Raw genomic sequence first — 23,001 nt, 5'->3', positions numbered from 1 at the left:
AAAAGACAGAAATGAAAACCTGTTCATCCACAGTGCGAGGGGCAGACAGTCTTAACCACACAGACGCTGAAGCTCACGGAGTGGGAAGCAGACTTGGCTGCCTACCTGTCCAGCTGCCCAGCTCTGGGGCTTCCGCTCCAGGCCAGCTCCTCAGCGTCCTCTGCGGCGGGGGCGGTGGGGGGAGTGGGGCCACCGGGGGCAGGGGTGCCGCTGGGGAAGGCCCCTGGCAGGCTCATGGGCATCTGCAGGGACTCCATGCTCCGGTGCAGTCCCGAGAGCTTGGGGTACATGCGGGGCTCCTTGGGGACGCCGAAGCTGCTCATGAGCTCCAGGCCCTGCGAGAAGCTGGCCGAGTTGATGTTGAGGATGGGGGCTGGGCTGGGGGTGAAGCAGGAGGCGAGGGGGCCCCCGGCGGCCGGGCCCGGAGTGTGCAGGTCCGCGGCCTTGGGCGCGTGGGCGTCGCTGGACGCCGGCAGGTCCAGGCTGTTGGAGTTGACCTTGTCGAGGTTGGCGAGGGACGGCGGCTTGATGAAGCTCTTGGCTGCAGCCCTGAAGAAGCGAAGACAAGACAAATGTGTGGGCTCCAGGGTTAGGGAGGCAACGGGCAGCTGGAACCTGGGCCAAATCCTTGTCCTCTTCAGCGCTCTGGGGCTCTGAGCGCCCCTGAGACCAAGGAGGACCCTGACCTGGCATGGCGGCGCAGGCCACGGTGGGTGGGGTGGGCACACACAGAGGATGTACCTGAGTGGGGTGGGGGGCAGCTCTGCCAGCTTGGGGGCCGGGGCATGGCCCGCCTGGCTCCGGGGCGTGCTCTCAGGGGAGCCGACGCTCTTCAGGGACAGGCCGTCGGGGCCCAGCGCCTCGGCCTTGGCCTTGGCCTTCTCCTTCTCGCGATCCGTCTGGTTGACGGGGGCAGGGCGGCCCGCCCGCCAGCCACTTTGGAGGGCTCCTTCAGCCTGGAGGGCGCCAGGCCCGCTGGCTTGCCACTGAGGAGGCTGGGGTCGATGCTGCTGCTCACGGGCCGGGGGCCGCCACGCCCGCCGGTCACGCTCATGGAGCTGGACTTAGCCGGCCGCGGCAGGCTGCGGTACTGGATGTTGGAGCGGGCGCCTGGGGCCAGGAACCCGGGCTCTGTGCTGTTGGACACGTCCAGGCTCGTCTTGCGCCCATTTGCCGGCTTCACGGGGATGCCTGAGGACTTCTGGGCCTTGCCGAGCGTGGCCGAGCCCCCGGTCTGCACGACGGTAGCCGTGCCCGTGGCAGGAGGGGGCTTCTTGTAGCCGAAGGACCCTGAGGTGGACGGGCGTGCGATGCCTGAGGGAGGCTTCTTGGCGTCGCCCAGGCGGTCGCGGCCGGCATCCGAGGAGGAGCGTTGCAGGCCCGCGCTCTTCACAGCCAACTTGGCCTTGGCGGCGGCCTTGCCCTCGGGTTTGCCTGTGGAGGGCGGGCGCTGTGAGCAGGGGAGGGCCAGCGTCTGCCCCCTGGGAGGAGGGGCACAGTGGGCTGGAGGGCCTAACTAGGGGCGATCGGGGACCCACGGGCCGAGGACCCTTCTGGGCAGGCCTCGCGTCCAGCTGTTCAATTTCTCTTGTTTTTTGGTGTTTTCCGCTCCCAGGCTAGGAGGTCCCAGTTTGGTTGAAATCTCAAGATGATCAAGAAGGGCACATGTCTCATAACAGGTCACCAAGGGCCCGCCCTGGGAGCAGCAGCACTCTGACGCTGCCAGTATCTCCCAGGATGCCACACGGGCCCCCGGGAGGTGTGAGGACATCACCTGAGATCCCAGGAGAGGAAATCACTGGGCAGTGTGGGAGGCGGGTCAGACCAGGCTCCCTCCTGCCCTATGTCTGGGTTCAGCCTTCTATGCAGGTGGAGCCCCTGCGCGCCCATCTGTCTTCCCTGACTCAGGACGGTCTGGAGACCCGCCGGGTGACGTGCCGAAGCTGCATGCAGGCTGCCCCCACCTCAGGGGTTAAGGGCCCAGAGGACAGGAGCCACCAGGAAAGCAGGGCGCGGCCCTGGGCCCTGTCCCCGGGCTCACCTGCGACCTTGAGGGCGCTCTGGGCCGTGTGGGTGATGGGCGAGGTGACGGCCACGGGCGGGGTCTTGCCCTTCTTTAGGGACCCTGGGGGGCCCAGGCCGGCCGGCTTCTTCAGCTCCCCGGCCTTGGACGCGTCATCGCAGCTCTCAGGACGCTCCCGCCGCCACTTGGACGCCGCGGGCTCCATCTTCAGACTGCCGCTGTCATACTCCAGCTTGCGGGGGGCCTTCTCCTCCGATTCGCTGAACCAGCTCAGCCCGCTCTCCGCCAGCGAGCGCTTCTCCGAGTCTGTGCGCAGCTGGAGGCGAGAGAGGGCAGGGTGGATGCTCAGCGGGACAGGGAGGGCAGGGACAGAGGGCGAATGGGTGCTGAGGGGGGCCCTCCTCTCCAGGGGGACTCGGGGACCCAGGCTTCCGCCTGCACCCCAGGCCGCTGGAGAGCACAGTGCTCACAGGCACCCTCCGAATGGGCGTGGGCACCAAACAGACCTGTCCCCAGGAGAGCAGATCACGCCCCAGGCGACTGCCTGGGCGCTACCGGTTCCTTCCCGCCAGCTCGAGGACTCGATCCCGTGCACGTGGGGACCAATTCCCCGGATTGGTACACGCAGTGTACATGCCACCCTGCCGCGTGCAGGGCACACGCCACCCCGCACACAGGCGCGCCCGGGTCTTCCCGTGGTAGGCCTGGAGAAGGTGGCCCCACGTCTGCACCGGCACCTACCACTATTGTTGAGTTCCTGCGAGATGCCGTGGGCGTGGTGGGCAGGGAGTTGAGTGAGGAGCTGGCGTTGAACTCTTCGGAGCTGAGGTTGTCGGAGGCATCACTGAGCCCACTGCTAATGGAGCTGCTCTCATCCCAGCTGCGGGCAGGAGAGAAAGGTGAGCAGTCAAGACAGAAGCCAGGGCGAGAACTAAAGCTCCCTTAAGGAGAGGACGGCTGCACTCCAGCATACAGACAGGCCACGAGCAGAGTCTGGGGTTAATCCTAGATTTGCCAGCAGTGCAAAGCATGAGTTAAACTTGCTTATATTAAACAACCTGGTGATGTCCTTCCACAAAAGGAAGGGACTGGCTTTATTTGTTTGTTTCCAAGGCAAAACAATCAACATCAACCAATATGACAGTAATCCAAGTCTATGCCCCAACCAGTTACGCTGAAGAAGCTGAAGTTGAACAGTTCTATGAAGACCTACAAGACCTTCTAGAACTAACACCCAAAAGAGATGTCCTTTTCATCACAGGGGACTGGAATGCAAAAGTAGGAAGTCAAGAGACACCGGGAGGAGTAACAGGCAAGTTTGGGCTTGGAGTACAAAATGAAGCAGGGCAAAGGCTAACAGAGTTTTGCCAAGAGAACGCACAGCTCATAGCAAACACCCTCTTCCAACAACACAAGAGAAGACTCTACACATGGGCATCACCAGATGGTCAATACCAAAATCAGATTGATTATATTCTTTGCAGCCAAAGATGGAGAAGCTCTATACAGTCAGCAGAAACAAGACCAGGAGCTGACTGTGGCTCAGATCATGAACTCCTTATTGCCAGATTCAGACTTAAATGGAAGAAAGTAGAGAAAACCACTAGATCATTCAGGTATGACCTAAATCAATCCCTTACGATTATACAGTGGAAGTGACAGATAGACTCAAGGGATTAGATTTGATAGACAGAGTGTCTGAAGAACTATGGATGGAGGCTCGTGACACTGTACAGGAGGCAGTGATCAAGACCATCCCCAAGAAAAAGAAATGCAAAGAGGCAAAATAATTGTCTGAGGAGGCCTTACAAATAGCTGAGAGAAGAAAAGACGTGAAAGGCAAAGGAGAAAAGGAAAGATATGCCCATGTGAATGCAGAGTTGCAAAGAGGAGCAAGGAGAAATAAAGCCTTCCTTAGTGATCAATGCAAAGAAACAGAGGAAAACAATAGAATAGGAAAGTCTAGAGATCTCTTCAAGAAAATCAGGGATACCAAGGGAGCATTTCATGCAGATGGGCACAATAAAGAACAGAAATGGTATGGACCTAACAGAAGCAGAAGATATGAAAAAGAGGTGGCAAGAATACACAGGAAAACTGTACAAAAAGATCTTTATGACCCAGATAACCACGATGGTGTAATCACTCACCTAGAGCCAGACATCCTAGAATGAGAAGTTAAGTGGGCCTTAGGAAGCATCACTACGGACAAAGCTAGTGGAGGTGATGGAATTCCAGTTGAGCTGTTTCCAATCCTGGAAGATGATGCTGTGAAAGTGCTGCCCTCAATACGCCAGCAAATGTGGGAAACTCAGCAGTGGCCACAGGACTGGAAAAGGCAGTTTTCATTCCAATCCCAAAGAAAAGCAATGCCAAAGAATGCTCAAACTACTGCACAACTGCACTCATCTCACACGCTAGTAAAGTAATGCTCAAAATGCTCCAAGCCAGGCTTCAACAGTACGTGAACTGTGAAGTTCCAGATGTTCAAGCTGGTTTTAGAAGAGGCAGAGGAATCAGAGATCAAATTGGCCACACCTGTTGGATCACTGAAAAAGCAAGACTGAATTCCAGAAAAACATCTACATCTGCTTTATCGACTATGCCAAAGCCTTTGACTGTGTGGATCACAATAAACTGTGGAAAATTCTTCAAGAGATGGGAATACCAGACCACCTGACCTGCCTCCTGAGAAATCTGTGTACAGGTCAAGAAGCAACAGTTAGAACTGGACATGGAACAACAGACTGGTTCCAAATCGGGAAAGGAGTAGGTCAAGTCTGTATATTGTCACCTGCTTATTTAACTTATATGCAGAGTACATCATTCTGCAAATCCCAGTACAAAATCCCAGGCTGGATGAAGCACAAGCTGGAATCAAGATTGCCAGGGGAAATATCAATAACCTCAGTTATGCAGATGACACCACACTTATGGCAGAAAGTGAAGAAGAGCCTCTTGAAGAAAGTGAAAGAGAGTGAAAAAGTTGGCTTGAAATTCAATATTTAGGAAACTAAGATCATGGCATCTGGTCTCATCACTCCATGGCAAATAGATGGGGAAACAGTGGAAACAGTGACAGACTTTATTTTGGGGGGCTCCAAAATCACTGCAGATGGTGACTATAGCCATGAAATTAAAAGATGCTTGCTCCTTGGAAGAAAAGCTATGACCAACCTAGACAGTATATTAAAAAGCAGAGACATTACTTTGCCAACAAAGGTCCGTCTAGTCAAAGTTATGGTTTGCCCAGTAGTCATGTATGGATGTGACAGGTGGACTATAAAGAAAGCTGAGTTCCGAAGAATTGATGCTTTTGAAGTGTGGTGTTGGAGAAGACTCTTGAGAGTCCCTTGGACAGCAAGGAGATCCAACCAGTCCATCTTAAAGGAAATCAGTCCTGATTATTCACTGGAAGGACTGATGCTGAAGCTGAAACTCCAATCTTTTGGCCACCTGATGTGAAGAACTTACACACTGGAAAAGACCCTGAAGCTGGGAAAGATAGAAGGCGGGAGGAGAAGGGAACGGGAGAGGATGAGATGGTTGGATGGCATCACTGACTCGATGGACACGAGTCTCAGCAAGCTCCGGGAGTTGGTGATGGACAGGGAAGACTGGCGTGCTGCAGTCCATGGAGTCGCAAAGAGTCGGACACGACTGAGCGACTGAACTGAACCGAACTTTATCTGGCCAAGGAGGATGTTCTATCTGCTTAGCAGAACAGTGTATTATAAAGACAAGGCAATTCTTTTATTGACCTAACCCTACATACCCATGTCCCCTCCAATCGTAAAATCACCATGTCTTTATTTTCAGATGTGTTCTTTTAGGCATTTCGTCTCCCTTTTCTAAAATTCTCTACACCTGGTAACAAGGGTAAAGGGACTGATCTTTTCAGAGTGGCTTAGACCCATCACTTCTCACGCCTCTCTTTACGGGCTTCACCCCGTTGTGAGACCAGGTCCCACTTCTCCACAGCAAGCCCTGCTGCTCTGGGTGTGGCGCCCGCTCTGGGTGCGGTGGCCAAGTGCAGGGCCACGTGCTGAGAGGTCCCCTTTTCCTGCCCGCAGCTCGGAGCACCAGATGGCTGTCAACGTCTGCCTAAGCGTCTTTCCATCGGCACCTGGCCCACACTCCCACAGAGCCGGGCCCAGCCTCAGCCACTCGCCTGCAGTGCCTTGGCTATTGATTTCTGCGTTTGACAAGTTTCACTGTCAGAGGTTTACTTTTAATATCTGAAATGCCTCCTGCCCCATTCACATCAGACTCCTCTTGTGCCATCCGAGATTGCTACCAGAGGCGTCTCTGTGTTCACACATTATTTTCAAAGCTCAAATTTCATCTTCTACAACCTTTCTTCAAACGTCCTGTTCTCCATGCCTTTCTCCTCTTCTATTTCTTCCTTCTGGACCCTAACGAGTTCTCCAGGTTCCTGTGAAACCTGAAGTCCCACTTTCAGTTCTGGAGGCTCAGACTGAATACGGACCTTTAGTGAGAGTGCAGTGCATGAACCCGTGTCGGTGGGAACCTCTAAACCCTCGTTCATCAGCTTTGCATGTGTGCTGAAGAGGCTGAAGATGTTTTCCATGAATCTGCTGGTTGCTGGAACACTGTTCCCTTTTGATTTATTTTGAGTTTCATCTCATGGAACAAAAATCAGACACACAAGGCATCTAAGGGCTTGGCCCAGACTTAGGCCGGTCTCCCTGTGATTTATTTGCTGGGAAGAGGAAAGTGGGTGGTTTAGACGTTTGGCTTGTTGTTCTGCAGGGATTGATCCAAGCACAGTGAGAAAGCAGAGAGCAGGGGCTTGGACCACACCGCAGAGCAAGCTCGGCTTCATCACCAGGAATCACGGCCATCATGAAACGACCATCCGCCTCTCCCCCCGAGTGGTGACGTATATTAAATCTCAAGCCTGTCCTGGGCTAAGGTAATCCCCCCACATTTGGAAGAGAAGAGACACTGAGGGGGAAAGATCAATACGGTTGTAACATCCCGTCGGCTCTCCTGGGTCAAGATGAGCTCTCTGGCAAGTACATACACACAATTCCCAGGGTGTTCTCTCAGGTCAAAGGCACAAGAAGTCTGTCCTTCCACTGAACCCTCCACCGAGATTAACTGGTGGTCCTTGAGGCTTCGCAGCAGAGAAAACTCTTACGGGCAATGAGGACTCTGCAGTCCACCAACGCCAAGAAACCTGCCCTTGCCCACTGTCGATGGAAAGCCCAAGGCTGTGATGGGGAAGGGGGGACACACGCTCCTCTTGGCTCCAAAGACGTCCCCTCCCGAGTCACAGGCCCTCCTCCGGTCGTGAGGCAGCACAAGCCCAGCTGTCGGGCAAGGCTTCCTGGACAAAGTCCTCTGTAGGTGCTGAAAAAAGGGAAATTCTGTGTTCATGACTGAAGGGGCAGGCATCTCCAGTGGAGAAATTAGACAAGTATCATATGATAGGCAAGGCTCGAATATCATGTAAAACTATCCAGGGAGAGAGGACAAGCGCCCCCTATCTGCGGTGACCGCAGGTAACGACTCCTTGTGCCCTCTACAGCGAAGCCCACACGGCCCCCTGCCGTCCCCCGCAGCCTGCAGCCCAACGCCCCAGCCTCGCGCGCCTGGCTCTCAGGGGGAGCTGCGGCCCGTCTGTGTTGGTTTCCTCTCGTGTTCCAGTGGTGTGCCTCTTGCAGCAGGTTCCTGGAAAAGCGTCCTCGGAAAGCAAGCTTTTTAAGATCTAACACATTACAAAATATTTTTCTCTTTCACGTGTGAGATTTTGGCTGGACGTTGAATTCCTAGCTGAAGATAATGTCCTCTCCAACCATGAGGGCCCTGCTCCACAGCCCGGCATCTGCTGCTGGTGTTCTGACTCCCAGTCCTTAAGGCTGCAGTCCGTTTCCCCTCTGGAAACACTCAGCACCTCCCCTGGTGTTCTGAGGCATTGAGGACGATGGGGCTGGTGAGGCCCTGTGTATGCGTGAGCTGGTGCCCCGCTGGGCCCCTAACACCTAGACACTCATGCCCTCAGCTCTGCGAAACTTTCTCCAGTTATTCCTTTGACGGTTTCTTCCACTTCCCAGCTCTCTCTCTAGACTGTTATCAGATGATAGATTCTAAGGTTACGATTCTGATTTTCTCTTATTTTCCATCACTACACACACACGTATGTATTTTAAACTCTACTCTTTGGGCAGTGGCCCCAGTTGCCTCCTTTAAGATTTCCATTTCTGCTATCGATATATTTCCATTTTATACAACAGCATTATCGGTCTTTCTCTCAAGGATCTCTTAACTCTCAGAGACACTCACTCGTCTGTCTGGAGGGGCAGGTCCACAAGCTCTCTGCCTAGTTCCTGGCTCCAAGTAGCTTTATTCCGTCTGTGCTGGTGAGACTTCTGGGAGCGCTGACGACCCATAGCTGATGCTCACCTGTAAGCCTGGCCCCACCCTGAGGTCTTTGGAAGCCCTGTGTTCACAGGGAGGGCCTGCCAATCGTCTCCACTTTCCCCATCTATCTGCCACGAAGTGATGGGACTGGATGCCATTCTCAGTGTTTCGAATGTTGAGTTTTAAGCCAGTTTTTTCACTCTCCTCTTTCAGCCTCATCAAGAGCCTCTTTAGTTCCTCTTCGCCTTCTGCCGTTAGAGTGGGATCATCTGCAGGCTGTTGATATTTCTGAGGTTGTTGATATTCCTCCCTGCAATCTTGACTCCAGCTTGTCAGTCACCCAGCCTGGCGTTTCGCATTCTGCTTTCCATCTACACGTCCACACGACCGTCACTGACAACACTGGCATGCACGAGCGGTGTTCTCTTGTGCGTTTACACCAGTTCACAGCACTAACGTGGAGCCAAGCTTCCCCTCCGCGGCAGCTGCTCCAAGAGCGGCCACACATCACCTTTCTCACTCAGCCTGAGAGAAGCAGTGAATGCGTCTCAAGAAGCTCGGGAGGGACTGAGTCACACGGGAACCAGACCAGACAGCAGAGGCGACTCGAGGGCAGCCCCCAGCACGCTGGGGCAGCGCACGCCAGCTTGGCAGCTCCCTCTGCAGGGTGTTCACTTCCCAGTCACCCATCTCCTCAAACCCCTCCCCCTCCCCCGCCACAGCGTAAACTTCCCACCTCCTGTTTCCACCAGAAGAACGACTGTTTCTTCCTGTCTTCCTACCAACACCTTACTACAACTCCAACTCCTCCTCTGTGCTCGCCGCCCAGCCCAGCCCCCAGTCCCCAGACCACCGGCCTGTCTCCTTTTCTTCCTTTCCGTCTCTCTCGCTTTTGCTCCGGGTCAAAGCTGGACGTGCTCACACTCGAACCCCCGTGAAGGCCTCTACCCACCCCACTGTCTACCGAGCTCCCTCTTCCTGGGATACACCAAACAGCATCAGAAGAAGCCTGACAGCCTTTCCAACACCTCCATTAGCTCCTCGCTGCTGAGACAATTGACTCAAACCCTGCATCCATGAACACGCGTGTACTGTATGATTAAGAACACAAACGTGGTGGCCGGACTCTCTGAATTCAAGTCCCATAAACTTTGCCCAGGGTTAAATTCGATGTCAACATGGTGAACACCAGGGAGTCACATCTACGGGGTGGCGTCAGCTGTGGGGAAGTTTGATGAAGACTGGAGAATCAGCTCACCACACAAGGAGGGGAAAGATGAAATGAGACAGGAAATCAGAAGAGAGGAGACAGAGAGCAGGGCGGCTTCATTCTCCACGCACACCCGGGAACGTGACGTGGCTTCGCGGGACACGGGTGGATGGGGCGCTCGTCCCCTTGCCTGTGGGCCCCCCCTCTCACTCTACGGAAGCACAGACGTGCAGGAGGAGGCTCCTCACCACGTGCGTGACCTCTCTGCGAGGGTTCAGGAGTCCTGGCACCACCGTGGGCACCTGACGGGGGGTGCGCAGACCCGACCTGCCTGCACGGGTTTCTCCCAGTCCGCGGGGTGCAGCCAAGGCCCACGCCAAACACCAGCTTCATCCAGGCTCCCGTGGCCCTCCGCGCCACCCTCTCCCGTGTCTCCTCATCGCGTCTCGGGCTCTACTGGAGCGTCCGCCTTGCAGGCAGTCTCCCAAGGGGCAGGGCCGAGGTCTGGTGCCGCCGTGCCTCACAGTGTCTACGCAGCGGGAAGACCTGTGAAAGTGGGGCGCACATCCAGGGAAGCGGTTACAACCTCCCAGTGCCAGAGATCTGTTCTCTAAGAGTGACTGGCAGTTTGTTTCTGAAGGACCCTCGCTTCAGTGGGAATCGATAACCTTTCTCTCTGTAGAACTTCCAGATCTCCGCTTGAATTCTCGGTCTATACAAGCACATGATCCAGCCTGTCTACCGGATTCTTCAAAGTCCTTAGAAAAAGTACTCAACGACCCTCCTGCCAGCTTCAACACCGAGTCAGCTGTCGGTTCGCTGCGTCCATCGCACTCCCGCCCGTGACGCTTCCCGACTCTTCACGAGGCTCGTCACTGCTCTTCTGCGCCAGATGCTGCGTGTAGGCGCGTGGGAAGCGACACCTGGGAGTGGACGCCCGCGGAGCTGAGGGCAGAGTTGGTCTCCCCTGCGGTGGAGCCAAGTCTCGGCTCTGTGGTCACTTTGGTTAAAGTCGGTTCCGAACATCTCCGGGTCCGGATCAAGGCTGCTCTTCCCGTGGGGCTGGGATGTGCCCGCGGTGACTCCAGCCCTCTCTGTGCCCTACAGCCTGGCTGCCCGCTTGCAGGGGCTGCCCCGGGTGCGAGAGGAGGGCCTTGCGCTTGTGGGGGCCTCCTCCGCCCCCGGGCCCTGCTCTCAGCTTCTTCTGTGCCGTGCGGCTGATGGGCACTGGGTGACTGCTCTGTGCACCCTGGCCGGGAAGGGCCGTCTGCCCTGTCTCTCTACCCTGCCCTTGGTCACTGGCTTGTGGCCCGTGTGCGCCCAGGGAAGGTGTCGTGGGAAAGAACTGGGGCTGGCCGGGATCGTACTTGCTCTGTGACTGTGTCTCCTTGTAGTCAGTTCACATGTAGCCTCCAGAAGTTTGTACGGAGTCCAATTATCTCCTTTTCCGCATCACTGGTAGGTTGATCCCCCTCCCACTGGGCCCCTCGAATAAGAGCCGCCAAGCACTCTCGCTCCCCTGAAACTTAGTTCAGTTAGAACACTCTATCCTTAGACACTTATGTTTTTCTTTTCTAGATCATAATTGTTACTTCTCCAGCTTCCTACCATTGGGTGGAAGTGGCGGTGTACGGCCACTCTGCACCGTTCCCGTCAGTAAATCGCTAAGCCCTCCATCTAGGCTGTGAGTGTGGTGGCCCTGGGCTTGTGTGGGTGCACCCATCTCCTCTGTGGGAGGAGAACACAGCCGCGGAGGGAGTGGAGCAACTAGACGCTGCCCTGTTTGTCTGCAGGCTGGGGTGGGCGTACCCTCTGGGATCTGCACCAGCACTCACAGAGCTCTTGGCTGGGGTTGTGGCCCCTCCCAGACGTCGCCTGCAGAGCTCCGTGGCCGAGGGCGCCTGCAGGGGCCAGAGGCCAAGGGCGTGGGCTGGTGGTAGGATGGGCCGGGGGGCCGGCGATGCACAGGACAGATCCTCAGGTCTCCCTTGTCCAGCACAGTCTTTGGAAATCAGGCCTGACACTGAACCCAGAATATATGTGCCTGATGAAACCATGTTTCTCTGGTTATTTACCACTTTATGGATAAGAGCTCTGTACACAAAATCTTATTTTTTCCTGAGAAATATCCAAGACACAACAGACTGGTGTAAGAGCTAGGCTGATCGTTTTCTTCTTGTGGAATCATTTTTACTCCCAGATGGGGCTTTCCCAGAGGCTCGGTGGTAAGGAATTAGCTTTTAATGCAGGAGACGTGGGTTCAATCCCTGGGTTGGGAAGATCCCCCGGAGAAGGGAATGGCAACCCACTCGAGCATTCTTGCCAGGAAAGTCCCACAGACAGAGGCGCCTAGCAGGCTACAGTCTACGGGGTCGCAAAGAGCTGGACACGACTGAGCGACTAAACAACAGCTGACTCTGAGGGTAGCATCAGGCAGACAACAAGCCGGAAGCATTCGCAGCTGCACTCTGCGCCCCGAGGGGGCCCCTGGGACACAGTGCGGCACAACTGAGCGGCTGAGCACACGCTGCTCCCAGGGAGAGTTTACGGAGCTGAAGCCTGGGGTTACAGCCCCTGCAGATGCCCAGGCCCTCCTGGTCTCCATCTGGTATCGCTCTGGTCTGAGCGGAAACTCGCTCCAGGACAGCAGGAGGCCCTCTGACCACAGAGTGGAAAGCCTTCAGGAAACGTCATGAAAAGCAGCCCGAGTCAGACATGGGAGGCTTCCCGGGCCCAGCACTGAACCCGCAAGGGTGGCTGTGCTCTGTGAACCCACAGACGTCAGGTGGGCCCCGGGGGAGAGTCACCAACTCGGGACCTGTGATTCAACCCCTTGCAGGGCCAGGCCACTAAACAGGCAGCAGCAAGCGGAGGTGAATCAGCGTGAATCAGGCCTGGGGCAGAGCCCAACCTGAATGCCAAGGTGAGGACAGCGGCTCCTGTGACGGGCCGGCGCGGCTGGGGGTCAAGACAAAGGGAACATCGCACTGGCACAGGAGCTTTAGACGAGGCGCCCGGACGGCGCGGCGGCCCTGCAGCTCAAACTGCTCTACTTCAGGGGGCCGGAAAAGTGGACAGGGCTTGGTCAGGACCAGCCTGAGTCAGAACCACACACGGAAAGAGCCTCCAAATCACTCTGTCCTCCCCGCCCTCGCACTAGGTCTGAAGACAGCCACGGCCTCCCTGCTAACCGTCCAGGACGGAACGTGACGACCGAGCCCTGAGAGGCTGCCACTGCTGTGGTGGGAGACAGCTGACCACGGGGCGCCTGCTTCCCTCCTCCCTGGGCAGGTGGGGCAGCGCCTGTTTGTTGCAGAACTGGGGAAAGGGTGCTTTTTTTTTTTCAGTATTTTTGTTTTGTTGATGTGGACTGTTTTTAAGTCTTCATCGAATTTGTTACAGCGTTGCTCCGTTTCATGTGTCTGGTCTCCTCTGGCTGCAGGCTCCTGGGATCCTAGCTCCCCGATGGGTGTGAATCCGCAGCCCCTGACTGGAGGTGCAGTCTTAACCGCTGGACCACCAGGGCTGAACTCTTCAAGCAGGAAAACGCTGGGTCCCGGATCTGCGTCAAACAGCAGGGGTGGCGGCCTGTGCTGCCTGAGGCCGTGCCTGGTGCCGCAGAGCGTCTTGGATCCCCCTCAGTGCACACTTCAGGAGGCCCTGCCCTTCGTGGTCCTCCAGGTCCTTTCAGGAAGGTGAGCAGCTCAGACAGCAGCCAGGCCTTCCTGGAGCTCGCTCCCAGCTCGATGATGGGTCCTGACCTCACAGCTGGCTGGTGAGGCTCCCTCTCTGTCCCCTTGGTTACCAGGCAGTCAACTCCTGTTGTTTAGTTACTAAGTTATGTCTGACTCTCTTGCGACCCCATGGACTGTAGCCCGCCAGACTCCTCTGTCCATGGGATTTCCTAGGCAAGAATACTGGTGCGGGTTGCCATTTCCTCCTCCAGGGGATCTTCCTGACTCTCCTGCACTGGCAGGTGGGTGCTTTACCACTGAGCCACCTGGGAAGCCCAGCCCCTCGTAGGTCCGTGTAACAGGGCAGCCACTGGCCAAGCACATCCACACACCGAATTCCTGAAACATGGCCGGTCCAAACTGAGATGTGTGGTAAGGTTTCACATTTAGTACCAGAGTCCAAAGACTTTGTATGAAAAGAGAATGCTCTGTATCTTACTAATAACTTCATATTAATACTTAAATGATAATATTTTTAGATATAGTGGATTAAATAAACCTTGTTATTGTAATTAAGTCCACCTGTTTCACTTTTTAAAAACGTGTGTACTAGGGAATTTAAACTGACAGATGTGGCTCGCACCGCTTCTGGAAGCTGTGTCTTGGAGGAAACTTTTGGTTGACAGACTGTCCACCTGGAAGAGGCGGGGTTCATCGACTGAGGCTGTGGCTGCAGGTCAGTGCCAGCTGACCCTTCCCCGGACAGCACCAGATGTGGCAGAAGCACTGGACACTTACCCTGAATGACTGGCCGCGGTCCTGAGTGTCCAAGAGGTTAAAGCGAACAAATGACACGGCGGGGCCAGAGAGAAGGCGCGGCGATGGAGGAGTCTCAGGGGGGCTGAGCACCTGAGTGAGGCTCAGTTCTGAAACGACTGGGGCCACACAGAGACCGGCATTCTGCTCAGGCGCCGCCAAGCTCGCGCCACCCCGCGTGGCCTCAGCTCTGCAGGGCAGGCTGAGCGCAGCTTCACTACATGTCTGTGGTTTGGCCGAGGCCACAGCGAGGCAGCCAGGTCTGGCCAAGGACGAACTGCAGAGAGATTTAGAGGAAGAGGGGGCGGGGCAGAGAAGAAGCCAAAGTAAACGTCTCGTGCTAGGGGTCTGCCAAGTCTAAGGGTAAAGCTCACCAGCAGAAGGAACTCTGAGGACCTGGTGACCAGAGTCCAATAGGAAACAGGAGGATGTGTACAATTAGGGGAATTTATTTGGCCCCCTTAGTATATGGCAGTGAGCTCATACCCCTCACCCTGTCCCTAAGAAAACTGAGGGCTTCAGCAACTTGTTACAGACACTTCCTGGACTGCAGATCCACTGAATTTTGTCCAGCTCTCAGATGCTGAGGCTAATTTTGTGAATGGGCTGGGGACCCTGACATTCACATTTAATCTCTGCAGATCCCACAGCACTGTTTTGGAGCCCGTTACTCTGTGAGATCTGGGGCAACCCCTCGGTGATGAATTCTTACTCAAACCCAGCCTGGAAGATTACAAAGATGAACACCACAGATTCAGGGAGTGTTCCTGGAGGTCACCCCCAACTCAAGTGAAAGTCAAGAAAATCAGACGCCATGCCCTCCTGTACTTCGATCATCCCACTGAGTTGCGGAATCACCATTTCCACTGCCGCCTCTGTCTGTCAAGCGGCTCAGCTCCTAGTTTCCACTTGGGCATCTGGAGGGGCTGCTATAAACACACAGGCTGCTCGGCCACCGAGAGCGTGAACGGCGCCCTCTTGGACTCATCCCCGTCCTAGCTCCCTGCACCTTTCCCCTGCCAGAGTCGACCACGGTCACCGCCCAGCGCGGCCTCCTCCCCTCTCCCGGAAGGGTTACGGCAGAGGGATACGGCCACCCCCGGCCTCAGCAGAACACCGCCAGGTCAAGATACAGCTTGTGTCCGAATCTGGAGGGAGACTGGCTCACTGGCAAAAGAATGATTTAGAGAATCATCCCGCGGGCTCCGAGTCCTTAACCGGTCTAGAGGACGGGTACTCCTGATCAGCCTGCGGGCAACGTAGAAAGTTCTGTGCATATGTGCAATTTTCGAGTGTCTGATCACACCTTCGGAGTCTCAAATGTCTGTGACTCAGAGAAAAGTTCTTTTAAATTATCATCTTGCCTCCTAACACCCTGCTTCAAGCATGGCCTTCTTAGTCCTGGCATTTAATCTCTGCCCTGAGGTTAAGACAGTTTCTCCCACTTAGACCACTGTTACAGACTGAAATGTGTCCCCCTACATCCTTAAGTTGAGGCCATAACCCCCAGTGATTATATTTGGAGCTAGGACCTCTAGGGAGGTCATTAAGGTTAAGTGAGCTCAGGGGGGTGGGGCCCTGATCCAACAAGACTGATTACTTAATCTTTTAAGGAGGAGGACCCGCCATGCGAGGACCTTGACTTGGCCAGAAGACAGGTCTCACCAGAAACCAAGCACCCTGATTTTAGAATCCCAGCCTCCCAGACTGTGTGAGAATTGATTTCTATTGTTTAGCCTCCCAGCCTTCGGTATTTTGGTACAATTAGCTGATTCTGTACTCATACATGAGAACATTGCAGCCTGACCACCTCCAGGGTCCAGGCAGATTTCAATTCAGCGGTTTATTAACATGAGGTTTTTGACTGTGACGCCACAGGTCATTACAGATCACATAAAGCACCCAGGGCCATCAGCGGGCTCAGCAGAAGGTGCGGGCTGGGAGGGGCGAGGAGGCAGGAGTGAGCGGTGGCTGCTGCTCTGACTTGGCAGGGGTGTCCTGCTGGAGAAAAACCATGTTCTTATGATGAAACCAGGTTTTGTGTGTGCTCCACTAACGACACCATACGTGGTCATTCAGCCCTGCAAACAGCTTGGCTAGCACTTTTTGGAACAGAATGGCTACAACTGGATTAGAGGAATCAGTGTATCTCACTGGCATCTCCATGTGGGAAAGGATAATTGCAGGGTGGTGGGCGAGACAGAGAAGGGAGAGGACGGGGAGGAATGAGCGAGGGTTTCCGAGGTGTGGCTTATAGCTTTGCCGTGTCAGCTGGCGGGGCCAGAGCACAGGAAACAGCCGAACGTGGAGCTGTTGAATGGGAGTCTCTCTAATTAGGACCAACTGCGGGTGAGGAATGCTGACTCGGCTGGCCGAAGCCCGATGGGGTTCTCTCCTGTTTCAGAGATTCCTACTTTCTCAGAGGTAGGAGTGAAACAAGGCACTTCCCTATTTTTCAGAGTGAAGAAATTAAATGCTTTACAGAATGAAACGTAACTGGGAATTTGAAGACAGGGAGAACCCTGCGGGACACAGCCTGCCCGCCTCCGGAGGATGCAGGGCAGTGCGGGGGCCGTTCCCTCGGCACTCGGTCCTGCAGCTGAGTCCCCTGGGCCTCAATCTCCCCAGGTATAAACAAGTCATCCAGCACCTCCCAGCAGGATGTTTTGAAAGTTGAACATCTGGGAAAATAATTTTGATTCCTAACTTGGACAAAGAAAATCTTGACAAGAACTAACGCGTCGCAAAATTAGGGTGCCAAGTGTTAAGAGCGATCCCAGCCTGAGTGTCCGTGTCTTTGTCAAGAGGAACAGTCGACAGCGTGCTGTCTGGGACCCATGGCCCCTTCGTTTCCTAAAGTCGACACAGATGTCCCGTTTCACAGACTTTTGGAAAGGGATGAAGATGCTGTTAGCACTGACGTTTCAGGAGACACTTCCTGCTTCCTCCCCACACCCCTGGCTCTTCCGGAGGCTCTTGTCAGGACGGCCTCACCCAACTCCCAAACCGCTGGCTGATGGGAGGGACGCCGTATGGTCCTTCTTGCACTTCCGCACCATCTTTAAACCAATAAGGAATTAAGAGACAACTGACGGCACTCTGAAAAGTCGGGAAGCTTCAAGTGCCTAGAGCAGGACTTGGCCGAGTTTTTCCTGTAAAGAACCGGTCATCATGTTAGCCTTTGATGGCCATGTTCTATGGCGGCCTCTCAGCTCTGCCCCGGAGCAGGAAGGCAGCCACAGACAGTAAGGAAATGAAACTCAAATTTCATTTGACTTTCAGGTGTCACAAAATCTTCTTCTTCTTCTTTTAGTTTTCCCTTTCACATCACTTAAAAATGTGAAAACCATTCTTTGCTTTGTGGGCCAAACCAAAACAGGCGGTGGACCAGATTTGGCCCAGAAGGCCAAAGTCTGCTGACCACTAGGCTAGAAGAAACCAGAGCAAAAAGGAAAATAACTCTTCAGCTGGCAAGTCTTGGACCAAAAAGCAACTCTAGACTAAAAAAGACCTCTACTTTTACTCCCTTTCAGTGCCTTTCTGCTCCAACCTGCTGGGTTTACAAGTCAAAACAAGATTTTCCTACCAGCAACGTTACTGGCTCCTTTTGACACAGGAAAATAAAAGGTAAGGGGGTGGAGGGAGGAGGCAGGAGAGGAAGAGAGAAAGAAAAGAGGAAGCTCTAGGTGGGCCTGCCCTTCACCATTAATCCCCCACCAGAAGGAGGCACTGCCTGAAAACAGGACGAGATGAATTCAAACACATTTGTAGTTTAAGAGTGGATGATGTGAGGCTGGCAGAAGCAAAGCCTTTTCTAGTGAGAAGCACAGGCCTTGCCCCAGGGGTGGGCAGACTGGGACGTCCCTCTCCCTGGTTAGGGTCACGGCAACAGAGGGGTCCTGTCTCCAGATGGAAAGCAGCCTAGGAGCGCAGGGCGGGCATCGGAAGAGGTGAAGGCGGTGCAACCGGGACACCCTCCGCTCTCATAGACGCGAGCACCCGGCTGGGTGGGGCCTGGCCTCCCACAGTCCCGCGTGGGCCTGCCGTCCCTTTGAATGAGTCACACCCCTCTTCTGACCACCCTGTGTCACATCCAACCTTCTCACCTCAGAATCCCTGGCCTTCCATTATCATCTTTCTTCTCTTTTCCTCTATTAGATAATAAAAGCCCACTTTCCAATTTCCTCCTAGTATTTCCACATAAAAACCAAGGAGATCATTTTTCTGGTCACTGAGTCTCCTCATCCACTTAAAAATCCTGACTTGAAACAGAAGGCAACGCACCACCTGTCTCCCTAACGGTGTCCGCGTTTCATCCGCCGAAGAGGAGCATGACGAGGAACACTCGTTCGGAAAGCCAGTGGAGCACGGCAAGCACACGCTCCCAACTGGGGCCTGAGAGAAACCTCCCTGCGCCTGCCTGCGTGCACGTGTCCTGCCGGACCCCTGGGAGGATGTGGTCAGACAGCCGAGGGCCCTTCACGCCCACCAAGAGGATCAGCTCAGGATAACCATGAAGCTGGTGACAGCATGGCGGCCTTTGGGGCACACACAGGCGATGTCACCTGAGTCCGTGATTGGCCTTCCTTTCCAGGAGGAGCACGGAGAAATCAACCCAGGGCAGACGGTGAGCACCTGTCAGGAGCTGGCACCCTCCTGAGACCCCCGGGGAGGAGTCCCGCCGACAGCTGGCCGTGGACGAGGCAGGTCACTCTAGAGCAGGTCAGATGCATGGTCACAGAAACTGCTGTCCCTTCACTGAATTCAAGGAAGAAACGTCTCGGCTGGGTGGTAAAGGCGAAGCTGCTTTCCAGGCTCCAGGAGCACTTGGATCTCGCCCATTTAGGCCACCTGCGGTTTTAAGTGGCTCTGGCTGGATTTTCTCACACCTGTAATGCCCGCAACTCATCTTAATGTCATATCCTCACTTAAATTCCAAAATAAAAATGTCGGTCATCCATGCTGGCAGTGGCCAGAGCTGCAGGAGTCCAGGGTGGTAACAGCTCTCTCCACAAAGAATTAGCAGCTGAGGCCTCGAAGCAGAGTCAGTGCATTGCCAGTGAGGCTTCTCAAGTTGCTCCTGGGAGAGCTCATCGGATGCCTCTGTTGCCACCCTGGTATCATTATTTCAGAAGACATGGTCATGAGAAGGTAGGAGAATTTAAGGGCATGCTTCATAACTGAACGTTTATCTGTGTGGTTTTAACGATAAAAGATTTCCGTTGTAGCAAAGCAGTCCACGTGTGAGTCAGGCTGCCTCGTGCAAAGTTGCTGTTCGCTTACTCAGCAGGCAGCCAGGGTCTGACCCAATAGGAGTTTCGACTTGTGCCCACCTGGCAGACAGGACCAGCAGGACTCTTCACTGCTGGACACACGTGCAGCAATGCCCCACACTTGACCAGAGCAAGGTCTGCAGCTGTACTGAAGATGCGAGGCTTTCTGGAAGACATCCTTAAATGATGCTACTGACCATCATGCCACCCAACACCAGAAAGGCTGGAGCCCAGCGTGATGGTCCCCTTCTGTCTGCAGAGTCAGAGAAGTCACCAAGCTCCCTCATTCGGCCGTCTACAACCTTGCTCACAGCTAAGCAGGCTCACCACTTTCCCACCACCCAGTGTACTGTGGATATCCAAATAGCAACTCCTAAGTGCTCACAGGTAAAAGCTGTCTTTAGCATGCTGCTTTCCTCCAGATCCACGGCACCTGCTTTCGTCAGAAGGGCATGCCTTATACATTGTTTTCTAGTTGAGATGGATTTGTGCTAATCCATGCATATATTCTAACCTTAGTTTTCTTGTGAACATCACCAGATTGTGAAAACAAGTTACCGTATGTCCAGTATTTAAATATGCATCTAAGCACTGTCCTGGGCACTTACATACATGCACAACCTCATTTAATATTCATATCAGCCTGGACTAGAATATTATTTCCATTTTACCTGTAAGAGAGGGGAAACTTAAGATTTAAGACCTGGAGAAGGGAATGGCTACCCACTCCTGTATCTTGCCTGGAGAATTCTATGGACAGAGGAGCCTGGCGGGCTACAGTCTATGGGATCACATACAGTCAGACACGACTGAGCGACTAACACTTTCACTCAAGGTTACAAGCCTGCCCATGGTCCCACAGCCTCCCTTAGCGTCAAGATCTGACTAAAAGACCTGTCATTAACCACTGAGTGGAAGAGAAATACTCCCATCAGGAGGGGGACAGCTCTAGTTAGGGGTGGTAGAGCTAGCAAAGCTAAATTGGACATTTGCTCAGATCACAGGGAGCTCTCTGGTGTGTCACTCTGCAGGGTGTGGTTTGGCAGCTTTCTAAATGTTCTGCTGGAACAGGGTGTTCTGCTGGAGGGCAATGATCACTTACAAACCTCCAGGGGACTTCTACAAAAAAGACGGTCTCCAGGTCAAAGGCAACCTGTGTCTGCTCTGCTGATTTAACACTGCACCTCAAACTGAGGTCTGGAATGGAGAATCATGAAGACATGGGGTTGGTCCTGGACCTCAAAAGGCCTGAAGACTCAAACAGAAGACTCCCGAGAGTGGTCTGCTTCTCAGTAACTGGATGAGGGCTTATGAGGGCTTGAGCACAAGGCAGGGCGGCCAGCCCCACAGGCCCTTCCATGAGCGCACACCAGCTGCCTTAGCACAGGCCAGTGGACAGCGTGCCCCTGCAAGTCTGTGGCATGGGGCTGGGAGGATGCAGGCAGCTCCCGATGACTCAGATGCCTTAGCCTGGGTGGGTGGGTTTTCCGGAGCCCTGTCCACCTCCTTCCACGTAGGATTCATCAGGAGCCCACGTGGCCTGAGTGTGAAGTCCAGTCTCCGGAGTGGCAGTGGGCAAAAGACTCTCGGTGGTGACAGGCGAAATTAAAATACCCCTGATGGTGATGGCCAGGATGCTGGGTAAGGCCCATGGTGGACAAGGTGGGCACACCTGCCTTCAGTGTGGCCCTGGAGTGGCAGAGCCCTAACTGGGGGTCCACAGAGTCTTCCCGCGTCCGTGTGGCCCCAGGACCAAGTCACGTACTCCCCACCAAGACCAGGTCGACCAGCCAGCCACTAACACCACATCCACAGCGACCTGCCCTGTCTGTCAATGGCACGGCGGCTGCTGATTGGTCTGCTTACCGGGAGGCCTGTCTCCCTTCTGGGTGTGTCCCTGTGGTGCTCACTTTCCTGACTTCTTGTCTCTGGGAGCGTCTTCGGTTTCACAACAATCCCCTACATTCACCCACCAGAGGCCAACACTTACGTAGCCCTGCTTCCAAAAAGCCATCCTATGTGGAGTCTTCCCAGGACAGATCGAAAATGAGTCAGGAGCAGAATCCGCAAGGAAGTTGCACGCAGCGCTGTTCAGATGTCTTCCAAGCACACCCTAAGTGGATGCCCCGCCATGGCGGCGGGAGGCCCCTTCCGGCTAAGAGCGCTCGGCATTTGAGCTGAGGCGTCCCTGAGCGAGGTCCCATGGAGGGCGCTTCTCTCCAATCCCAGGCAGTGCTCAAGCTGGAGGCCACCAGGTCTTCCTGTCAGACTCCGCGTGCTGGAATTTGATTAAACACGGGCCTTTTCCAATCACCCAGTTAGGGGCTGGAATGTAACACAGTGCAATAGCTTCCGCTTTCTCTATTTATGAAACACGCCGTGTAGTCCCTCATCAACGTGTCCTCGAAGCGGACTGCAGTACTTACAGCACTGTGGCTCCCAAAGACACAGTCTTCTCCCTCGAAACAGCCACCTCTTAAATCCGTGAGGGCCTTTCATCTGGGAAAACAGTCCTGGGCGGGCGACCAGACAGCTTTCTTTGCCTGAGGCCATATGGGTCTCTAATCTGTTCTCAGACCCCAGGTCTGGGATGCTAGGCAAGGTAGCTTTTAACTTGAGCCTCCCCCCTCCCCCAACAACCCGTGCATTCTTTCCTCATGTAAAGATTTCCAATAAGAGCATAAAATGAGCAGTTAATAATAGGTCCCAACATGTAAATTACAGTGGTTTCCAAAAATAAAAGCTTCATGGGGGAAAAATCTGCAAGTTACCACTGTGAGGTAGACACGAGGAAAGTTTCCTCACACTAGGGAAAGCGGCGTCTGTGAGGTAGACACGAGAGAAGTTTCCGCACACCAGGGCAATCTGGGCGTCTGCATACAACTGGCAGGCAAGGACTCCAGACACAGTCCTTGGAAATGATTTTCTTGTGTTGACCAAACCCTAACTTTTCCCTACCTCGCCACTCTGTCTCCTTCTCCTCAACCAACCTCACAGTTAAGCACCCAAGGCCTGTTGCTCAGTGTTTCCTTACATTCCTAGAGAGCAAGAAGGGGAAAAAGGCGAGCTATAACCTGTTCCTTTCCCGCACTTGGTCTGAGGTGATGCCTGGAACCCTCGTCGTCTGCTTGCCAGCCTGTTGCTGCTTTCGTCCTTGAAAACCAGCACTTGTTCAGGATTTAAAAGAAGTCCTCCTGAGAGGCCCTCCAGATTCATGCGTTCTGACGGCATCTCGTCCCCTCACTAAGATTCTCCAGTCTTAATCCTCCCAGGGAGGACTGGGCAGGTTTGTCCAAAGAAATCCGAGCATCCAGAAGCCGCACTAACTAGAAAGCTCACTTGTCTCTTTAATCGAGGTCTTAAGGGGGCTGAGCTGTCGCCCCCACCACGAGGGGCCAGTGATCTGCCGCAGTGGGCACTGTGGTTTTTATACATGTCTCGCCTTTATCTCCAAATTAAGTGCCTTCTTATCAAGAGCCATTTAGTTCACGGGCTGCTTACTCTCAGTGAAGCATCTTTGTTGAGGGTTCTGAAGATTTTCACTTCAGAGAGCAGGACAGCTGAATACCACATTGTGTGGGCAGGTCAAAGGTCAGTCTCAGAGGAAAACCCAGCTAA

General features: G+C 54.4%; 1 protein-coding gene across 1 annotated transcript in view; it reads right to left on the bottom strand.

Annotated features, from left to right (window-relative positions):
* NAV1 (neuron navigator 1) overlaps positions 1-23,001 on the bottom strand; it is a 197,015-nt gene that overhangs the window by 22,519 nt on the left and 151,495 nt on the right. Inside the window, 5 exon segments of the mRNA XM_070384624.1 lie at positions 106-549; positions 742-919; positions 922-1,434; positions 2,042-2,339; positions 2,765-2,903. Of these exon segments, the coding sequence (XP_070240725.1) occupies positions 106-549; positions 742-919; positions 922-1,434; positions 2,042-2,339; positions 2,765-2,903 (1,572 nt within the window).

The sequence above is a fragment of the Bos mutus genome, chromosome 16, assembly GCF_027580195.1.
Source record: "Bos mutus isolate GX-2022 chromosome 16, NWIPB_WYAK_1.1, whole genome shotgun sequence".
In the NCBI taxonomy this organism is placed as follows: Eukaryota; Metazoa; Chordata; class Mammalia; order Artiodactyla; family Bovidae; genus Bos; species Bos mutus.
The sequence above is the reverse complement of the archived record's forward strand: the minus strand, read 5'-3'. Positions and strand labels throughout refer to the sequence as shown.